We start from the raw sequence: 22618 nt of genomic DNA, 5'->3' as shown, positions 1-22618 counted from the left end.
CAGGAATGTAAAGGAACTTGCTTGGATGAAGATCGCTGAAGAGATCGGGATGTCAAATCTTTTCTCAACGTAATTATTTCCCATTTCGTTAGCTAGCGAAACATGGTCATGAGAGGATTCCAAAATGTCCAGTCCCAATAGTTTGCCATGGTTTATTCAGGGGAAGTGTGCAAAAAACTAGATGCGTTGGGAGCGTTGCCTGACGTGTGCGGTGTGAACGCACCAAAAAGCAAGCGTTGGCAGCTTCAACGTACATGAGTCAAACTAGATGCGTTAGGTGCGTTACTAGGACGGACGCAGCTTGTCTGAACGCTAGTTGGTGCTCCAGTATAATCGGTCCGCCGAATCTCATCCAGTGAGAAACGTTCCACGGTGCAAAACTAAGTCCGATTAAAATGCGTTAAAAAAATTTAACGCGTTATTTTTGTGTAATTAATTAATCTAAATTAACGCGTTAAAGTCCCGGCCCTAATACTTATATATAAGTTTATATTTACTTCAACACTACTTTAGCACCATTAAAGTGCATTAAGTACAAAATTAGCAATTTAGCAGACTTTAAGTACACTAGTTTAGCACAATTGCAAAAAAATACCAAAAGCACAATCGCAGGCTATAATATGCAACTGTATTTGTAGTATACTCGTAGTACACGTTTTCAAATATGTATTTTTTTTAAGTTATAGATATTTTAGTACATCAAGTCAATGAGTTGCTTTGTCAAGTTGACTTTTTAAAGTTTTTTATACTTTATTTTATTATTTATTTATATGTTAAGAAGCACATTTTTGATGCTTTTAGTTTTAGTTGACTAATGATTCTGTTGCAAACCACATTATACTTAGAGATTGGGAAGGGGGGCTTGTGTGTAAGGTGTGTATAGCAAGTGATTGCTAATGTGCAAAAATGACATTTATGTCAGAAAGGTTGCTGACCCCTGAACTAAGGCCTTTGTTACAATGTTGACTGTTAATTACATTTATCAATTCATCAATGAACAGCAACAATGGTTCACTGGTTCCTTGTCTGATTTCAGACAAATGAAACATTAAATGATTTACAACACAAGGCTGTGAAAAATCCCAAGCCTAAGGCACACAAAGGAAATGGGCAAGGCTGGAATCATCAGATGCACACAAGACTTCAATAATCCAGCGGTACGTACCAATCGGCTGGTAATCCAAGGAGATGTCTGAAGGCGCTTTCAATACTGCAGACCTTCGATACACCACATGCACTCTACCCCTCTCCTCGTGTTCCTGTGTTCCTCGCTCCAGAGGCTCAATGAAGTACTCATCGGATTCAGTTCGAATCATACCAGCCTTGGGAGAACAAAAATAAGAACAACTGTTGACAGAAATAAAGGTGAAATTGAAGTCTCTCTAACCAAAGACCTTTCTAGAGAATAAACCTATAAATAACTATGACAGATTTGACAGCACAAATGAAATATGTTCATAAATGTAGGTGTCATTACAACAGCGACAATAAATCTCACCAAATGCAAGGCCCCTGCCAAAACACATCATATGGTCTTGTTGGAAGGGCAGATGCTCTATTTATCACCTAACCCTCATCCCCTCATTTGCTATTATCTTTTCGCCTAACATATGGTAAGAGTCACAACATATTAACAGGTACAAAACACATGGCTCACCTCCAAACATTCCTTCTACTCAAAGTAAAGCAACATATCATACATTTTTCAGCCTCATAAAAATTATATTGAATTGTGCTGATAAAACACAGTCCAGTGTGTGCATTCACAACCAAATATTTTCTGGACGCCCCGATAACAAATGAAAACACCAGAGAGAGTTTAATGTTTGATGCATTTGTCAGTGAATAATCAGAGGTTTGAATCTCCTCTCTGCTTTCGTCTCAGCCTCCTATTAGTTTCGAAATCAAAGGCATGTTTAATTCAAAAATAGGATACAAACGCACACAGTTGTAAGCAAAATTAGTTTTTCCTGCATAACTCGATAAACTAATTAGATATCCCCTGACTTATTTCCTTAATGAGTCTGACGCACTCACGTATCACACAGCCTAATTATTGTGCAAAATTATTCAGAAATCAACAAAGTGGGGATAATTTAGACCTGGAAATACTGAAATATCTAATAGAAAAACAAAGTTTTAAGATTGTGAAATATTATAATATATAATTAAAAAGAAAGCTTCAATGAATTAAAAATATTTTAACAATTCAACTTTTCTCTCAAATTGCAATACTGATACTATAATAAAAATGATCATTAGCAGCACTTTTTTGACCTTACTTCATATTACTCCATTCTAGGGCTGTCACTAATGGATTATTTTCACTCGATTATTCTGATGATTAACTGAGTAATCTGATAATTATAATTCATTTTTTTGTGGTAATAAAAATGATTTAAAATACATATTTAACAGCAATGAGGCAATAATAATTAGCTTAAATCAAAACTAGTATCAAAACTAGTATCAAAAGCAAGTAATCATATGGTTTTATTGAACAAAACTGTAAAAATCCATAATGTATTATAAGCAATAGAACTAATGTACATTACGCATTATATCAAATCCCTGAAGGGGGCACCAACAGCCTGACGGTTGTTTTATACTTTACTGCGCAATCTAATCCTAATATTGACTAAACAACATTTAATTCAAATGTCCACTTAATCTTTAATATTTGGCAATTTCGAAATCGCAATGAATAGTTTGCAACTTGAGAAAGATATTGATGTTTTCTTCTTTGTTTGAGTAGGTTTACAGATGAATTACCTTACAAATCTGATGAAATGGCACAAGTTACATTCCCAAATGACAGTTATAATAAACCCCAACCTACAGAAATATGCAGAGATGGAGTTTGAGATGCCATAGCATGCAGTATATGAGCAATATCACACGAGTAGAATTGAGGTATGGCTGTATATCGGCACGGTTGTGATTCGCCGTAGGTAATCACAGAGTGCCGATATACAGCCATATCTCAAGTCTACTCGTGTGATATTGCGTTTATACAACAGTTCGATATGCACGAATGTGTAAATACATAAACAAAATAACAACGGAGTGTCTTTAAAAGCCCTCTTTTGTGCTAACTACTTCCTTCTGCCACAGATTCAAATCAAAGTTTGACGGTTGATCAGCTGAACATAAGCTCCGTTGCTAATTCCAAAACGTCACTTTAGAACTAGTAATGAAGGAACGTTGAGTTGCTTTACTGAAAGCCTATTGTATTACTGTATTAAAACCTCACTGTATCATGTATGAGTATTATGAGAAACAGATGAACTGAGCAAGTGATTAACGTGCCTGCATATGATTATTCATATTCATGATGATATGACATTAGTTTGAATGTTTACTGAAGAAAATATTAATATCCGTTCATCTGTTTAAGGTGATTTTGCTGCTCAGTGCATTTATTCGCTGTGTCAAGCTATTGTTGAAGCCTAAAATAACTTCCGCTAAAGTCCCAAAGTCACTTTTAACTGCTCACTCATAAAACGGTCCCTTGTCGCCATCTAATGGCGGAACAATGTAACTAATATCACTATCATGAATACATGCACGTTTCTCAATACTATACTAAACACCATTATTGAATACATTCTTTAAAATATAGTTTATATAAATTTTTATTTATTGAGTAATATTTAATAAATAACAACAACAACAGGCATCAAAACGAGATGATATGGATCTCACACGTAAGAAAACGATGAAGCAAATTTTCAAATAGACGTTATCTTTATTAATTAACAAACTGCATATTTGAACTATAAACAAGTACATTCTCGCCTGAAAACCTCTTAAAACTACATTCTGTGACACAAAAAGAGTAATATTTATGAAATGATACGGAATTTGGGCGTCCGCCATGACACTCGGAAAAAAAAAAAACATATTCCGCTAGCGGAGTGATACAAAATTATTAGTACAATATCTCACGGTTCTCAACCAATCAGATTTGAGAACCAGAACGAACTGTTGTATAAAAACAATTAAAGCGCATATATTTGAATTAAACGTTGTTTTCATTTCAAGAATCTCATCAGTGGAATGCGCTACTTACGTTTTTTGCCGGGTAAATTGCAGTCAAGGATTTTTTTTATCAAGTACTCAATTGAATTAAGGAATCATGATATCCCTACTACATTCTTTGTGTTTTTTTGTTTTGCCTTTATTTTGATAGGACAGGTAAGAACAGGACAGGAAGCGAAGTGGGACAGAGATAGGGGGCGGAATCGGGAAAGGTTATGAAGTCGAGATTCGAACACGGGACGCCCAGAGCGCTGCCCACAAGGCTATTGGCGCCAACACATTCTTTGTGTTTTATTTACTACACAATATCACTTAAAATCTATCTGTTAATTTAGCATAGCCATAAAAATATATCAAACAAACAAACAAACAAAAAATACTTAAAAAGGCAAAAAAAGGCAAGACAGAAGCATTTTCACCAGTGGTCTTTCTTTACCTCACTATATATTGTTGCATCCTGTGTGCTTTAGCATGTAGCTAAGTCATTGAAATCATACCGACATCACGCCAAACCATCTTGACATGCAATGTGTGATCATACATGTACACATGCTCACTTCTGCAGTGTGAGTTTGTATGCTCAACAGTGTATTTGTCTATTCGCACGTGAGTGGGTGAGTGTTCCCATGTACAGTACTTCAAGTGTGTGCGCATGGACCGACCTCCTTGCTCTTTTGAAACAGCCTCTCAGTTTTACCTCCAGCCCCAGAGCCGGCCTCCTGGACACAGAACAGCCTCTCAAAGGCCGTGCTTTGGAATGTGCTGAAAGACTAGCGCTCTCTCTCTCTCAGTCCACTCTCTCCTAGTCATAACCTGGCCACCCTTTCTCAGCGCCATCCTGTGCAGTCAAGAACCCACGGTTTACCTTTCTCCATGCCTGTAGCCTCCATCCATTTCTGATGAACTCTATGCCTTAATAGTCAGTTTTTGCTTATAGGCACAAATTTGTAAAATGCATCCAAAGGTTAAGAAGATTCCTAAAGATTCCATGCAAATCACTCCATCACAATAATGCTGGATCATTATTTATTATTACAAAAACTCATATCCACTCGCTTTTAAACTGCCTCAGGCAAATAAATATGCTGTGCACCGCACATGCTCGAGTACAGAATCAGTATGCGCCAAACATGCGTGTTTAAAACCCATGATTCTTCCCTGCAGACACACAGGTCACTGCACCGACCACCTGAGCCAAGCTGTTTGACTGTTAGAGAGGGAGTATCTTTGCACTTTAATCACTTAAATTGAAAGTGAATGAATGCCCTTTTATTGCAAGAATAATTTCATGATGATAGTGGAGTGTAACAGAGCATTGTTCCAAAGCGTATAAATGATGCTGCCTTTAAGCGCATGCCAATGTAGACAAATACTAGGGCCCTTTTTCCTAATTCCGTTTTTTTGCCCCAAAATCTTTTATTTTTTTTCCAAAATCCTTTTTTTTTTCTGGATTCCATTTTTTCCCCCTTCTGTTTTAGTTTTAATTACATGAAAAAGCTTGTCTAATAAATTTAAATTATGAAATTCTGTTTTCCATTAATTTTCTGGATTACTTTTTAATGGTTTAATTAAATATTAATAATCAAAAGCATCTCTAATTAATTGATTATATTTAAAAATATATGTATATATTATTTTATTTATTTCTTTTGTATATTTCCATTTTTCTGCTACATAAATTCAAGTAAATATTCCTTTAAAAATAATGTTTTAAAAATAATTGTATTATTAGTAGTAGTACTATAATCACATTAGACCAAACTTTTATTTTGATGGGTTTATTGCTGCTGAAAATAGTCAATTATTGTCATGTTTTAGACTGTACTAATCCGTTGCACCAGGAAAAAACATTTTGGGTACTATAGACTGCCAAAAGTTATAATAAACAGTGCAAAAAACTGTCTGAGGAACAAAAGGCGTTTGTGGTTGACCAAACTGAGCTATGATTTCCAGGGCAAGAATCCTGACAGCATCTGTGTTTGTTCTTATCATTTCTGGTCAGGTAGGTGAAATATTAGGCTAATATCTTAATTAATACCAAAATCAAAGGGCCCCAAACTTCCAAACTCCAAACTATGTTCTAATCGATTTGTTGTACACTAACCTTAACTGACAATCAATCAGTAAAGCTAAACGTCACCTAATAATAATAAAAAATGAAAAGGTCACTCTAATCTAATAATCAGGCACCACAGCTGTCAGAGCCTGTCATCAAGAGCCTGTCTGACAGGTATACATGGCCATTATTACGAAAAAAAAAAAAAAAAACATTATTGCTGTTCTTTAATGACTGCAAGTCGCTTAGGGAAAGAAAGGAAGGATGCTGAAGAAGGATTTATGTTGGATTTATGCTGATATTGTGAACTTTGCCTAGGGTGTTTCCCAACTTTTGGAGGTCAGAAAGTTGTGAAATGTTTTTAAAAAAGGATAAAAGAAACAAATACTGCATAATATGTCTCCCAGGAGATTTTAATTAAAGCCTTCAACTATTATTTTCCATACACCTGCTCAAAACACCAGCAAAGTTGGTCATGTTATGCAAAGTTGGATGTGGGTGCACTGTTGGTGAGTGTTGGTATCACACCAGACCTCTGAACTAATTTAACTAGCTAGACTTACTTGGCTAACCAGCATTACTATGATGGCCATTCCGCCAACTAAACGAACAACAAACCAGTTTCCTAACTTATACTATTTTCAGAAGTGAACATTTGGAAAAGACTTCTTAAAGAGGATGATGAAAGAAGGAGAAAAAAATAGACAGTGTGATTCAGCCTAAGAACATCATAGGTTGAAAAAATTTGGGGGAAAAAAAACTTCCAAGGCTTTTAAAATGTGGTATTGTACATAATGTGCTCCAGAATAATGGTACAGTAAAGAACCAATGGTCCAATAGACCGAGACAGAATTTAAAGTGCTATATTTTTTTAATATTTAACAAGTGTATTTTATGTTTTGCAAATGCTTTTTTTTCTAATACACAAGTGCTTAGGCTCTTTGTATCCAAGGAAACCTTTTTAGAGAATGCTGAAACAAAAATAAAAACAGTTTCATTAACATTAACATTGAAATGTTCTTCCAAGAAACCATTTGACTGGACTACAGAGAAAACAAACCATAACTCCTCCATAACAAGGCTGTGGTTGGACACTCTGGTCAGAAAATATCGCAGCTCATCCTGTTCAATGAACTACTGCCATTCCCAATAACCCACTTTTACTCTCAGCCCTCATTAAAAACATTAAACACATCTCAGAGGTGACAATGCCAGTGAGAAACATGGAGGATGGGGTGGTCAACACTATTACCGCTCCATTAGCTGGCTATGTGGAGTGGACAATCACAGGTGGATGGACAGAGCCTCTTGCCTTTACCTAAACAGCAGCCCTCAACGGGGATCAAGAGTCCTGTGTTCCATCAGTTTAATATCCCCAGCATCAGCGCCCGCCAAGCAGACACCAGTTATGGGCCAAGACAAACATATGGGATTCAGCTGAAGGGGTCCAGTTTTCTAAGACGGCACTCCAGTCTAAACTTCTTAAGGAGCCGGTCTGAACGTGCTTTATTTAAAAAAAGCTACTGCCACTTTCAAAAAAGCGTGGATTCAGCCGACACACTGCTACCTTTCACCCGCCATGTTGTTTAAAGGTGTGTTTGGTTTAGAAATGTGTGTAAACCTTCGTCATCATTACCTGCCATTTTCATCCCTCCTTTAAAAGGAACTTTTAAAAAGTTACACCAGTTAATTTCTTTCACTGGGAGAAAAAAAACGAGAAAAATGCAAAAGTCATCTAACCCAGAGAGTAAAAAAGGAATCTCTGTATTTTGAGGAAGAAAATTCTAAATAAACAGAGTGAAGCAAAAATATTTCACAAGTACTAGTAAATTGTCACGTGTAGTAAATTAACATAATAATCCCATGTACTGTACTTTTTAGTACTTTTTTTTATTTCTACTATCTAAAGCATACTGGTCACTACATAACATGATGGTATTGAAGAACTTACTAGAAAGTTTAATGGCTAATACATCTTTATCCAAAAAAAAAAAAGGCTTACCAATTGGAAAAATTTTGTACAGTATGTCACACACCAGCTAATTTATTTGGTGCTCATTCACAATACATATTGTATAGCAGCTTGACATAAAAAGTGACAACAAATTTCACACAAAAAATGATAGGTTTAAAAATACTGAAATGTTGTTGTGTTGGAAAGAGGCTCACGAAAATACGTGCCTCTATATACATTTCTGCAGTGCCGTAATTACACACCTCACTGCATGTTCCGCAGTTTCAAGGTGAAATGTCCCAGAGAGTAGTGCTAAAACACACTTTCAATACATGACCGTGGCACATTTTTATTATGTTGGTACAGGCATGTATTGCTGCGTTTAATTACATTGCTTGACGCACGTATTATGGCTGTTCAGAATGCAAATATCCGGGGAGTGTCGCTAAAGGTTAATGCTCTATTGTTTTGGAAATATCCCCTACACCAAACCCAACCCCTAAACCTACCCAATAGTGTTAACAAATACAAAAGTGATTTAAAAACACATTTGTTGATGAAGCCGTGTTATTTTCACTCTTTTTTAATGTGGATTTAAGCTGTTTTGTCGAACCATAGTTTTACGGGGTTCATTCCGGAGCTTACGGTATCCGTTTTCAAATTGTGCAGGATGTTAAAACAGTTTTGAAGTCATAAGATAATATTCTGCAAGTAATTGTGTGAAAATAAGCCTTTATTAATCATAACTCTGTACCTGTAAATCATACTTTATGTGAAAACAAATAAAAGTTGTCAGAATTTAACTGCCTCTAGTGTTCATTTCATCTGGAAACTGCAGTGATTCATACATAAAGGTATGTTTTTTTAGTTGAAATGTACTGTATATAGAAGCACATATTTCCAATGAGCCTATGTTGGAAATATGGACAAAGCCAGTGATTTGGTTGTTTTGAACCAGTGGTCAGGTTAAATGTTAAGCTATTGCTTAAAAATGACTATATTTCTTGCTTAAAAAGAACCCAAAATAGGTTGAAAATTACCATTTAATAATATGTTAAGTTGAATAAAACATAATTAAATAATAACATTTTTTTTAATTGCTTATAAAAATGTGCACCTTTTGATTATTGCTGATGCCTCTAGTAATTATGTGTCTGATTTTAATTTCCAACCTATTTTGGGTTCATTTTAAGCCAGCCATGCAATCATTTTAAACAATAGTTGAGTTAAATACAACTACCCAGATGGTTAGGTTAAACATTTAACCCAATCGCTGGGTTTGTCCATATTTCACCCAACGCTGGGGTGTATTTAACAATAAACAAAGGAAAGTGGCAAAGAAAATCATCTAAAATACTGCTGCAGGTGCTCAAACTATGAAGGGAGGGCAAATAAAAAACATCAGCTTACTGTTCTTCAATTTCTTTATTATTGTGCAACCTGTATGTAGTCTGAAAAAAGAGCATTTAGCTCAAAACATCATATCACACATCATATTACCCTATGTGTCCACTGACGCTAAAGAAGTCAGATCAATACCACTCAAAATGTCCCTCTGGGGGTGTGTCTGTAAAATGTGCAGTAGCGAGTGCAATAATTGCTTTCAACACAGTCAATAATGCCTTCATATATATGCGCCATTACGGTAGGAAAAATGCAAAGCACACTTTCGAAAGCCTGCACTGGGTGAAATGCTGGGTTAAAAACAACCCAGCGCTGGGTGAAATATGGACAAACCCAGCGATTGGGTTGTTTTTAACCCAGCATTTTTTAGAGTGTGGCGTATATACAAAGGTATTCATTTATTACACTTTTATTATCCCAGCCACAACCTAATCACAATGAAAGTGTGAAAACTGAATTTAAAAACCTGTTCCACGTCCAATCCTACAATCCCCTACTGTTCCCATAGAGAATGAACTGAAATGGCTACTTGACACAATCTACTTTTTGGGACCAACAGTATGTCAGTGTTTGTGATTTTTTTTAACAAAACCCAAAGGAAACTCAAAAAAGAACAGGGAATAGTAAGTGACGTCATATTAAATTCAATTCGAAAAGACAACATGAGAATCAAATCAGAATCATTCGTTTCTTTTTGTGCCGCTCTGAAAAAGCACCCAAAGCAAACATTTACCCATTACTTTGAGTGGTGGCAAGACCCGCATGGCTAACTCTAAATAAAACCCAAGCTGCTGGTGAACAGGCCCCAGTGTCCAGAGCAATGACAACAGAAAATGTGGCTTTAAACTGGTCATGATTAAAAATGTATAAATATATTAATATATCAATAAAAGCAGCCAAACACACACGGCTGGAGCTGCTAGCCTCTGAGACCTAAAGAAATAAGTTGCCTCTGCATATCCCCCAACACCTCCCCTCCTCAACCTCAAACCATATACCAAAACAGCTCAGGGGTCAAGCCTCTGCAACAGGCAAGTCCTCGGCTGAATCAACAAAGTACATCAATAACTATTAGTGAATACAACTCTTGTGTACGAGTGCACTTCTCAGGGGGAAGGAACTGGCTCGGTTTCTTTCTCAATCAAAGGCGACCTTTTTTTCTGGATATGCTAAATCCCCAACATGCCCTCTTCTGTATAACTGAAGCATATACAGGCAAATGCTTAGCAAATCATACTGGAGGAGATGGACTAAAGGTCTTTCTTTTTCAAGAGAGGACGAGAGTCTTGTTAAGTGTAAAGTGGCGATTTGAGTCTAATCCAAAATATCGAAGCATCTGCTTTCTCAAGCCTCTCTTTGTCGCTTTAGATAATGCTTTGCGTAATGGAAGTCTTGCCAGCAAAAACAGAGCGTTATGAAATATTTTGGGACCACTGCCAGTTAATTTGCACTCTAAAACATTTTGGGTGCATTTTGAGTGCATTTAGAAATATGGGGGTTCATAGAAGGGGCAATTCAGTTTCTTTTACATGGCTAAAATCCCTTAGCTGTAAAAACACAAGCAAAACTGAGGTAACGGTTAAAATCAGGACAGCCGGTTATGATCCAAATGTTACCTGATTTCAAGCTGAGATGCTGAAGTTGAAGTCACTGAGTTCAGCCAATATTTGGGGAAGAATGTTTGTGTTCCCAGATGGATGGTTTCTGAGTTTAAACTGGTGTTGGACTGAATAAAAGCCTCACCTGAGTTTGCAAAGTTTGAACATAGGGAGTGAAACTCAATGCTGCTCTTTCCATAGAAAAACAACAACTTCTAATAGTTCTGATGGTGCAGAAAGCTTGCTTTACTCTGTTTCATATATGTATTTTTCTGTTAAACAAAAAAGGGGGGGAAGCTCTTTCCGGTGGTATTTCATAGAACGGGTTAAAGATTTCAAGATTCAAAAAGGTCACAAAAGCCTGATAAAAGTGCTATGAAATGGTCCACATTTCTAAAGTAACATGAAGTCTTTATTCGTTTGAAGCATCAACACCCAACCTAGTTCTCAAGAGATTTCATGAGAAAGGTAGCAATGTCAAATCCATGAACAAAACTTTCTTTCGAGTCGACTGATTCATTCATAATTCTAATTGATCCAGCTCTCAAGTTTAACTTGCTGACTGTCTTGAATGTTTAAGAGCTCTCGATGGGAAGGTTATCAGTGAATGACGTAAATGTTGGTCTCTTTGTCACACAAAGCTTGTGTTCCTTCAGAAGACATATGAGTCATGTAGTCCACTTTTATGGTAGGTTTTTTTCAACTTAAAAAGCTTCAGTCCCAATTATTTTCAATGCCATGAGACAGGGGACCAGCACAGTCTTCAGACTTTTGTTCTGCGTCAATCAAGACATAAAGTCAAAGATGTTTGAAAAACATGAGGGAGAGAAAATAAATCTTTAACTGGTAAGGCACTGTATCAGCAAGGATATCTCTTCTGTTATCTGTGTAATAGGGATACAGAATTTCACACAAGTGCATCTGCAAAATCTTCGCACCATTCTTGACTCACTTTTGCTGCAGCAGCCATGTAAGGACAGAACATTTTGTTATAAGGTTAAAAAGGCATGTTGCTTTGGCTAAAACATTCCGTTCTTCAACTTCATATTAAATTCGCATGCCCAATAAATCTTTTTTGTTACTTTCCAGTTTGTCTCTAAACACTGGCAGTTACAGACGATGAGAGCCTAGAGCATTAAGAACAAGGCACACTGAGTGATCCACTGAGTAAAGGGTGGGACACACAGTGGTATGCCTGACATGTCAGAGAGCAGAGATGTGTTTACTCTTAAAACAGCGTACACCCACTTGTGACAGTTCAGGTCTCATACACTTCTTGGTCACTGGCACTTCTGTTTGATCTAGGCTGTGCAGCCACTGTGTCTGAACTTGATAAAAAATGACTATGACAGCACGCTTCTCCTCGCTGAACTTCAGCTCCACTGTACATGCTTGCTAGAATGCGATAACAGCAGTGTTTCCTGCACCTTCCACCACAACTGAATTTACTAAAGATTTACACTTCACATGGGCAACACACAAACTATAAACAAATATACAGTGCGGTCCAGTTCACAAACAAATGAGCTCTAGAAGACTCGCTTTGAATGAGTCTAATGAATCATTTACTGAATGACCTTACTGAATCTATCAGAGCGGTTACTGAATCAACATATAACTAGACTATAACGTCTAGTGAGAAAACGTGTCTCACAGGCTGCACGCACAAATAAACATATAGCGTGAGCAGTGTAATCCAATTCACAAACAAATGACTCTTATGAGCAATCCTAACCTATAAAGAACACTTCAAAAACACACAAACTAGTTACCTGTTTGAATCTGATACAGTACATACATACACTGCCGTCTAAAAGTGTACGGTTGGAGATTTTTTTTTTAAGAAATCTTTCATGTTTACCAAGATTTAATTGATCAAATAAAGTAAAAATATTAATATTGTGAAATATTATTACAATTTAAATAACTGTTTTCTATTTTAATATATTTTAAATTGCAATTTATTTTCCTTTGAGGGCAAAGTTGAATTATCAGCAGCCATTCTGAAATTATTCTAATATGCTGATTTGGTGCATAAGAAATACTTCTTATTGTTATTAGTGTTAAAAACGGCTATTATATATATATATATATATATATATTTTTTTTTTTTTTTTGATTAGTTCAAAATAACTTTTTTTTTTTTTAGAAATACAAATTTTTGTAATGGTGTAAAACAATTTACTCTCTCCTCCCCTCTCTCTCTCTCTCTCTCTCTCTCTCTCTCTCTCTCTCTCTCTCTCTCTCTCTCTCTCTATTTTTTTTAATGTTTTTTAAAGAAGTCTCTTCTGCTCACCAAGCCTGCATTTATTTAATCCAAAGTACAGCAAAAACAGTAAAATTGTGAAATATTTTTACTATTCAAAATAACTAAATAAATAATAAAGAGATGATAAAGACATATTTATAATGTCACAAAAGATTTCTATTTCAGATAAATGCTATTCTTCTAAACGTTCTATTCATCAAAGAAACCTGAAAAAAATTCTACTTCACTGTTTTCAACATAATAATAACAATAAATGTTTTTTGAGCAGCAAATCAGAATATTAGAATGATTTCTGAAGGATCATGTGACTGGAGTAATGATGCTAAAAATTCAGCTTTGAAATCACAAGAATAAATTACATTTTAAAATATATTCAAATAGAAAACAGTTATTTTAAATAGTAAAATATTTTAAAATGTTACTGTTTTTGCTGTATACTTTGGATCAAATAAAGGCAGGCTTGGTGAGCAGAAGAGACTTCTTTAAAAAACATTTAAACCTTACTGGTCAAAAATTTTTGACAGGTAGTTTTTTTTATGCTGCTTGATATTGCAAACTGGTGTTTCTTATATTATTTGAATTTTTTGTGGTAGTTATAAACACACTGATTTGTATCACAAATAGTTATTTACCTATAACAGCTAATGAATCAGAAGTCTAACGCATTCACAGAAAATAGCTTACTTCAAATAACTGGCGTCATGTACATTTACAGTATGTTTGTTAGTTGCTGCATGTTGTCTTTGTACAGTACAGTAATATAAATCATGATTAGGACTTCTTAGTGCCTGAGAAATATGCAGCCCACTATTTGAAACAGAGCTATAGAAAGTTATTAGAGGAATTCAAGGCATGATGGGAAAAAACAGCGAAGTTCAAAGTCATCACAGCTGTGAAGTGGATCTGAGAAAGGCTGTAACATGTAAGATTGTTAGTGGCAGAGTGGGCAGAAGAACACAGACTCCTCTGACCATTAATGTCATTATTCTCCTGACAAAGGTACATTGGGGATGAAGTTCTGGCTCAGGGCCAGTGTCCCGTGTGAAGCTCAGCCAGGACTTCAGTAACACAGCTAGCTCTGATCATCAATGAGTGAGGAGCCTCATTCAGCGCCCTGGCCACAGAATACAGCAGTATGCATTAAAGAGGCCAAGCTATGAGTGACACAGGGCTGTAGATTAGCAGAGGATAATTCCCATTGCCTCGCGAACAGTCTGACTGCTGACCCTGTTTCAGTTCCTAATGGAAAAGGAACAGGCCATGGTTTGGCTCTTTGATATTTCCACCAAAGTATTTGTGCTGACATTCCGAGACCTTGTTGAGTTGCTAAGCAGAAACAGAACCGTTCACTTTTCTCCACTTTCAGAGGAATGTTCACAGGCCTGAAACATGCCTGTGTCATGTAAGTGAGCCTCCCACTCCTCCTCCTCCTCCTCCTTCTTCTCCTCCTCCCCCAGCTAAAATCATCCCTCCATCCCCCACAACCTCTCAGCTCACAGAGGAAATATCTCCTTCACGGGCTACATGTGAAGACTTCAAGATCCACAGTGGCTGTAATTAAGACCAGTGAAACATAACGTGGTGTCGACTCGGAGTGCCACTTTACATCAAAGACCGTCCACGTAAGCATTTGATCCATTACTCAAGGAGGTGGTGGAGTTTAGACGGAAAAAGTAAATCTAAAGCCTCAGTGGGTCTTGTAGAAATACACAGGTTTCAAAGGTCACACATCAACACTGATGTCATTCTAAGACAATTTAAACATACAGAGCTTAAGGAAAATATCTAAAGGAGTCACTTCAAATGGAATAGTTCAGCTTGTCTCAGAGCAGATTAACTCAGGTTCTAATGAGTACTCAATGGACTGCAAGCAAAAACATACAGCATTCAATGTAGACCAATTCATGAACAAAAGTCTGCAAGGATGCAAGTCTGATTCACACATTGAATCGGTATGATGAATTCACAGAATGAAGCAGCTACTGAATCAACTGAATCTGACTCACTAGTGAGAGAGGTCAATTTATTGATATCATTCAAAAAGAATCACAAACTTAGTCTGATGAATTCCTCTCTGAATAAATTCAACAAACCCATCAAAGTGGCTACTGAATCAGCTTATGACTTCACACATAAGTGACTCTTACAGTATGAGAGGTTGTTTTAATGAATTGTTCAAAAAGACTCAGGAGCCATTGCTTGTATCAGTCTGATTAATTCTTTGACTGAATTTGTCAAAGCAGATACTAAACTAACATCTAACTCACTAAAACAGCTATTGAAAAAACACAACTTGAGTTGTTCTCGCAGTCTATGAGCAAAAACAGACATACAGAGAGCAGTCCGATTACCCTTATGAGTGATTCTTTTAATAAATCATTTTAAAAAAGACTCAAGAGTTGGTTTGAATCATTTTGAAAGCATTTTTGCTGAGGTTATTAGAAGTAAAATGTCCCTTTCTTTTCAAAAACCCTCACTTGCATGTCTATTGCAGTCATATTCAATCAAATTGAATTTCTAATTTAAGTAATTTACTGTGTCCTAAAATTACTACTACTACTAATAATAAAACAACCATACAAACCCATCAGCGCGGTTACTAAATCAGTATATGACTTCACACTTAAACAACACTTATGAGTGGTTAATGTTATGAATTGCTTAAAAAGACTTATTTGTCAAAGCAGATACTGAATTAACATCTGACTCACTAAAACAACTAGTGAAAAAACACAACTTTCACTTGAGTTGTTTTCGATGCTATAAGCAAAAATGAACATCCTGTACAGTACATAGTGAGAGTAGAATTATTACCCTTATGAGTGATTTTTTTAATGAATCATTCAAAAAGACTCTCAAGAGTTACTGGTTTGAATCAGGGTTATTACAAGTAAAATGTCCCTTACTTTTCAAAAACTCCCACTTGCATGTCTTTTGCAGTCATATTCAATCAAATTAATGAGTTTACTGTGTCCTAAAATTACTACTGCTAATAATAAAACAACCATGCAAACCTGTCAGAGCTGTTACTAAGACTATGACTTCACACATAAATGAGTGTTATGAGTGGCTATTTTTATTAATTGTTCAGGAGCCATAGCTTGTATCAGTCTGGTGATTTCTCTAAATAAATGTGTCAAAGTAGATAATTAAACATCTGACTCACTAAAACAACTAGTGAGAAAACACAACTTTCATTTGACTTGTTTGTAGAACGATTACCCTTATAAGTGATTCTTTTAAAGAATCATTCAAAAAGACTCCCAAGAGTTACTGGTTTGAATCATTTTGAAAGCATTTTGGCTGAGGTTACTAGAAATAAAATGTCCTTTTCTTTTCACAAACTCCCACTGATATGTGTTTTGCAGTCATATTCGATCAAGTTATGAATTTCCATTTTAATGATTTCACTGTATCCTAAAATTACTACTACTAATAATAAAACAACCATGCAAACCTGTCAGAGAGGTTACTAAGACTATGACTTCACACATAAATGAGTGTTATGAGTGGCTATTTTTATTAATTGTTCAGGAGCCATAGCTTGTATCAGTCTGGTGATTTCTCTAAATAAATGTGTCAATTCAGATACTGCATTAAAATCTGACTCACTAAAACAAATAGTGAAAAAGCCCAATTTTCACTTGAGTTGTTCTCACTGGCTATAAGCAAGAACAATCATACGGTACATAGTAAGAGTAGAATGATTATCCTTTATGAGTGATTCTTTTAATAAATAATTCGAAAAAAGACTCTCAAGAGTCATTTTTGCAGAGATTATTAAAAGTAAAATGTGCCTTTCTTTTCAAAAACTCCCGTTGTTTGCAGTCATATTCCAATTTCCATTTCAATGATTTTACTGCATCCTAAAATTATTATTATTAATAATAAAAATAAAAACAACCATGCAAACTGTAAGATAAATAGCTTTCGATCTGATGATTCCCTCTCTGAATTAATTCAACAAACTCATCAGAGTGGCTACTGAATCAGTGTATGACACTAATGATTAATATGAGTGGTTCTGTTTATCAGTTGTTCAGGAGCCAGAGTTTGTATCAGTCTGATGAATTCTCTGAATAAATTTGTCAAAGCAGATACTGAATTAACATATGACTCACTAAAACAGCTAGTGAAAAACACAACTTTCACTTCAGTTGTTCTCGCTGGCTATAGGCAAAACAAACATACATTACACAGTGAGAGCAGAATGATTATCCTTATGAGTGATTCTTTTAATAAATCATCCAAAAGGACTCTCAAGATTTACTAATAAGAATGATTTTAGAAGCATTTTTGCTGAGGTTATTAAAAGTAAAATGTTCATTTCTTTTCAAAAACTCACACTGACATGTCTTTTGCAGTCATTCTGAATTCTGAATTTCTATTTCAATGACTTACTGCGTCCTAAAATGAATAATAATAATAAAACAATCATGCAGGCTGTCAGATAAATAGCTTCCTTCACATGGCTTTCTGAGTGCCAACTAGATTTCTTATTGTTGTTTTTTTCCCTATGTAGTTCATTAGTACAAAAAAGCTGACACATTCCACTTGATTCCAAGGAGAAAGCGAGAGAGTGGTGGCCAAGTTTAGGCTCAGATGAATAAAGCCCTGTGCTAAATGTCATCGCTTGATTCCCACTGAGAGCCTCATCAACACAGAAGTCACTCCTTTGCCCAAGCTTGTCTGTATAAAGTCTTTGGAAGTCTATGCAAAATCGATTTCCCAATTTGACCTCTGTATTTATTGTTGAAGAGTAAAGCTCGCCTCTGATGTTGGACAGGCCCTGGGGAGAGCAGCTTCATCCTATTTGTCAGCTTCCTGGGGTGACCCATAGTTCACTCAACTCTTACTATGACTCTGGACACTCGCCTCAAGCTCACATAGTCTTTTGTGATGAATCAGAAAGGCCAAAAGATACACAGTACAATACACAATTTCCCTGAATGATCTGATCTGAAGATTGGCAGGTGAGTGGATTACTACCACCCTCACCACAGCATGTGCTAAAAGAGGAATGAATAACTTTTCCTTTTTGCTACAAGCAAGATTTTCAATGAATAACTTAAATTTCGGACGATTACTCACACAAAGCTATTGGATGGCTTTTAGAGGGCTTGGAATATAATAAATGACTCGTCTGGACTGCTTTTATTTAATAACAATGTTCAATGTAAACAATTTTAAAAAATAGTAACGGCCGATCACTTGCGCGTTTTGTCAGTAAAGCCGTATATACTACACACAGCCGTTGTTTACCGACGAGCTGCGCAAATCAATGTTCATTATCAGTGTGAATGTGCGCAGCTCGTCAGTGAACAACGGCTGTGTGTAGTATATACGGCTCAACGTGAAATCACGCACCTGATGGCATTTACCGCTGATTACAGAACCGGCTTTACTGACAAAACGCGCAAGCATGATCGGCCGATTCGTATCGGTGCATCCCTAATATTAACTATAAAAACGTACTGCTTTGCGACATCATGTTTCTGTTACATTTTGTCATTTGTGCCCGACTCTACTTGTTAAGTTCACTTCAAAATAATATACTAGAAAAGGAAACAACACTCACCAGCCCATCACAGTTGTTAATGGCGACAGAGGCTCCAGGCACATCCGTGATGTCCCCTATAAAAGTGCAGTCTGTTTTCAGCAACTCCCTTTTGAGTATTCTCTCAGAGTTGGTTCCATTCTCGGTCGCATTTCCAGTTATTTCAATCTCATCGTGCCATTCCACCATGGCTCCCGGAGCCACTAATCTTTGGTTGGGATGTAGCCGGAGGTGGAATTCTTTGCCAAAGACAGTGATGTTGAAGAACAGCCTGTCTACCGCTGGCGATGACCCTTCTAGAACCTCCCGCTTTACACGCTGCTTGTGATTGGCTGACAGAAGATGCGAGAGGAAGTGTCCCTCTGCGTCGGTACTGATGGGAGTAATGAGGCCATATTCTTTCAGACGGTTCTTCAACAAGTCTGATAAAACAGAGACACACATGTAGAATTTCTGATGTTGAATCCTGAGTTAAAGAGTTAGAAAGAATTTCTCTAACAAGTCTATTTTGAATTTAAAAAGTAGCCAGAAACATTGTGTGGTTGCAAACTGAATGGCTGTTTATAGCTGTAACTGCCTCCTACATTTCAAAGCAATTTTATTTGAGTGCTTGGCCTGCGTCTTGACACATGAATGATGGTTTGGATGGGGGAAAACATTTCAAACAGAAAAATGTGCCAGAGCCAAAAACTCTTCGCCTTGCAATTTGTTATGGCAGTTTTGGCTAAGCAAGAAATAAGACTGTTTGCCTCCCATGACCACCCGTTTTAGGGCTTATACAAAAATAAAGCAATTCATTCAGTTTCTTCCTATGCAGCATTTTGAGGTCAGCCGTCTAATATTGAGACATTGAGTTCTTAAAGAGGACGCTTGAATGTGAGAATATCTTGTTTAATTGAATAAACATCCAAACTAGATAAGGCATCAAATACTGGTTTTTCAAAACACGAAATGCTTTCAACAATAATACAACAAATTAAAGCTATTGGATTTAATGAGTTGTCCGTTTTAACATGATTTACTGCATCGGTAATTAAACCAAATGTGGTTGAAAAATGCAATGAACTCATCACTGCAGGTCCTGACTTTGACACCATTTTGAAATTCAAGGGCTCAAGTAGGAGTTTTAAACAATTACCTGAATTACCTTTTTGAACTTCTCCCACTTTTCATTAAAAAGAGAGAAAGAATATGTTTTTTTAGTCCATTTAAGTCTAACTGACTAAACAATGAATCATCCTGAGCAACATGCATGTCATTCTCAACTTTAATTAAACTATTAAAGGTGTTAAAGTCTGTTGAAAGATCTTCACAGATTGATTTGTATCATCTCTTAGGGTAACCTTAGGGCTTTTTCTGTACTGCCTGTTAAACAGTTCTGAATAATTTTCAGATTAAGATATTTGTCATTAAACATTGAGAGGAGACGATGCAAGTGATAACAGTTAAACCCCACACGACTTGGCAGACTGTGACTCAAGTTTGCACTTTGCAGTTGTCTCCATAAATTATTAATGAAGCATCAAATGTTATAAAATGACTTTTTCACCTTGATAATAAGTTTAAAAAACAAAAAGAGCATACAGATAGCGGAAATGTTTGAGGACCACAAGGCTGTGTACTTTACCTTCTTTATCTATACTTTCACCAGCCTGCAAGAAAAAAAGAACAAAGAGATAAAGAGCCTATACATTAAAAACATGCAGCCGAGACATTCACAAAACAAATGAAAAAGTACTACTGTTAAAAACAGAGAAACCATAAGGGATGTAAATCTGTCAGAAGAATATTTAAATCTGACATTCAACTTTCAATTTCATTTGTGGCAAGCCTTTTTAACATGCATTTATTTAACAAATTAGCATCCATTTTTGTTACTACTACTCATTTCTAAGTGCTATGTAACCCAGTAGTGACAAGATAGTGACCAGTAGCAGAACAAGCATCTATTGTTTTTGTGGTTCAGATATGAAATATCCCAACAAGAATGTGCTCCAACTACTGATGGTACCGTTCTATGTTTACTAGTAGTAGGTGCCAGTACATTTTTGTTACTTCTATTCACCCAAATAGTTACTAGCATCTATTTCAGCTTTTCTGAAACTAGTACCTTATTAGAGAGATTAGTATCCCATCTCAATTGTTATTAGTAATGTTTCTTATATAACTAGTTAACTAGTCACTAATCAGAATGGCTACTTTACAGTTTTTAGAAGTTGAAAATGTTATGTGTACCAAATACATACTAGTATACAGGAATAGTAACTAAAACAGTAACTAAAAGTTAGGATTAATAAACTGCTACGAAAAAAAATGGTTTCGACTACAAATACTATTACAAAGAAAACAAACAACTTTTTATCATTAAAATTATTAAGAAAGGTTTTCTGTAGTATATATTCCATTAGGATTTTCTGGTTTTAACAAGCCACCAGTAGAAGGTGATCAATTACCAGTAGAAACCCACAGGGTCCATTACAGTTTCCAAAACCAATACAAATCCCATTATAACTGGTAAAACCGTGTCTTGTTTTTTTCAGCAAGGTAGTCTACCACAGATACACAAAGAATTATATGGGGAAATCGTAACAGTTACTAGCTGCAACGCAATAAAGCTTTAATAATTAATCAACAAGTAGCCTACTAGTACCTGATAAAATACAACAGAATTAAGGAATGAATGTGGAAACAGCTTGCCATATTTCACGTGTTTTCTGCCATGCCAACTTTTCAGACAGTTTGGCTATTGGTTTGACAGCTGGGAACATCTCCTAAAATACGCACGTTTCTCTCTAGTATTTGGTTAGTACGTTTTCTGTTAGTACTATGCATAATACAAACAGACAGAACAAACTCAATATACTGGTATGAATATTCTTATAACCGGCTTAAATTTTAGTCAAATTGATATGAATTCGAATCGTGTTCTATGCGGGAGGGCGACTGTCACATCTCCCGCTAAGTTTTCACTTAACATATGACTTTATATACAACTTTACGTGCATAAACAGTAAATCATTAACACTTACCAGATGAGCTGAAGTCAGACTTACTACAACTCCTACCACTAGTAACCTAAGTGACAGGACAACCATCACGAGTCGGGTTTTCTCAACTGAAAGACGAGAAACAGAAACTATAATCCAAATTTGGATGTTTCAGTACGCGTCTGTCTTCTCTAAAAGTGTCGCGCAAAGCTTATCCTCAAACAAGACTACTTAAAAGTAAGCAAAGAGTAATTAATAGAATTGACAGTTGTAAAACTTGGGTCAATGCCTCAGCTTGGTAAACTTATAGGAAAGACATCCCTCTGAAGAGTTGTGGTGGTTAAGTTGAGTTGAGCTGGCTGGACAGAGCCTTGTCTGAGCTCTAACCTGGCACTTCGCGCTGACTAATAAACTACAGACCAGCCCTGCCGTGACGTCATTTTCTACCCTTTCCCAGGAAAGCACATGGTGGGAAAAAAAAGAAGAAAAGGAATATGCAAAGAAAACATATGGCGAGTGTGAAAATGGGAGGGAAGCTGGTCAGAAGAGGTCTGAGAATACTCCTGCGCATGTAAAATCCACTTGGCAGGTAATAACAGTATAATAATATTGCATGGCATAAAATGATAACTAGTTTTGATTTCAATACGTTTATGAAGTAAAAATGTATTTAGTGCTCATTTTTATAGCTGACTTGACTTTTTCCAGTGACCTGACTGGCTTTTATTAAAACAGAGATAATAACAGCTCGC

General features: G+C 36.1%; 1 protein-coding gene across 1 annotated transcript in view; it reads right to left on the bottom strand.

Annotated features, from left to right (window-relative positions):
- adamts3 (ADAM metallopeptidase with thrombospondin type 1 motif, 3) overlaps window positions 1–22215 on the bottom strand; it is a 97113-nt gene extending 74898 nt beyond the window's left edge. The window contains exons 1-4 of the mRNA XM_073839532.1: window positions 21909–22215; window positions 20507–20531; window positions 18901–19301; window positions 1166–1322 (exon numbers count right to left, since the gene is read on the bottom strand). Of these exons, the coding sequence (XP_073695633.1) occupies window positions 1166–1322; window positions 18901–19301; window positions 20507–20531; window positions 21909–21974 (649 nt within the window). The 5' untranslated portion in view covers window positions 21975–22215. The remainder of the gene's footprint in view (window positions 1–1165; window positions 1323–18900; window positions 19302–20506; window positions 20532–21908) is intronic.
- Window positions 22216–22618: the final 403 nt, after the last annotated feature.

Source organism: Garra rufa, chromosome 5 (genome assembly GCF_049309525.1).
Source record: "Garra rufa chromosome 5, GarRuf1.0, whole genome shotgun sequence".
Classification (NCBI taxonomy): Eukaryota; Metazoa; Chordata; class Actinopteri; order Cypriniformes; family Cyprinidae; genus Garra; species Garra rufa.
This window is presented reverse-complemented; position numbering and strand designations above follow the sequence as displayed.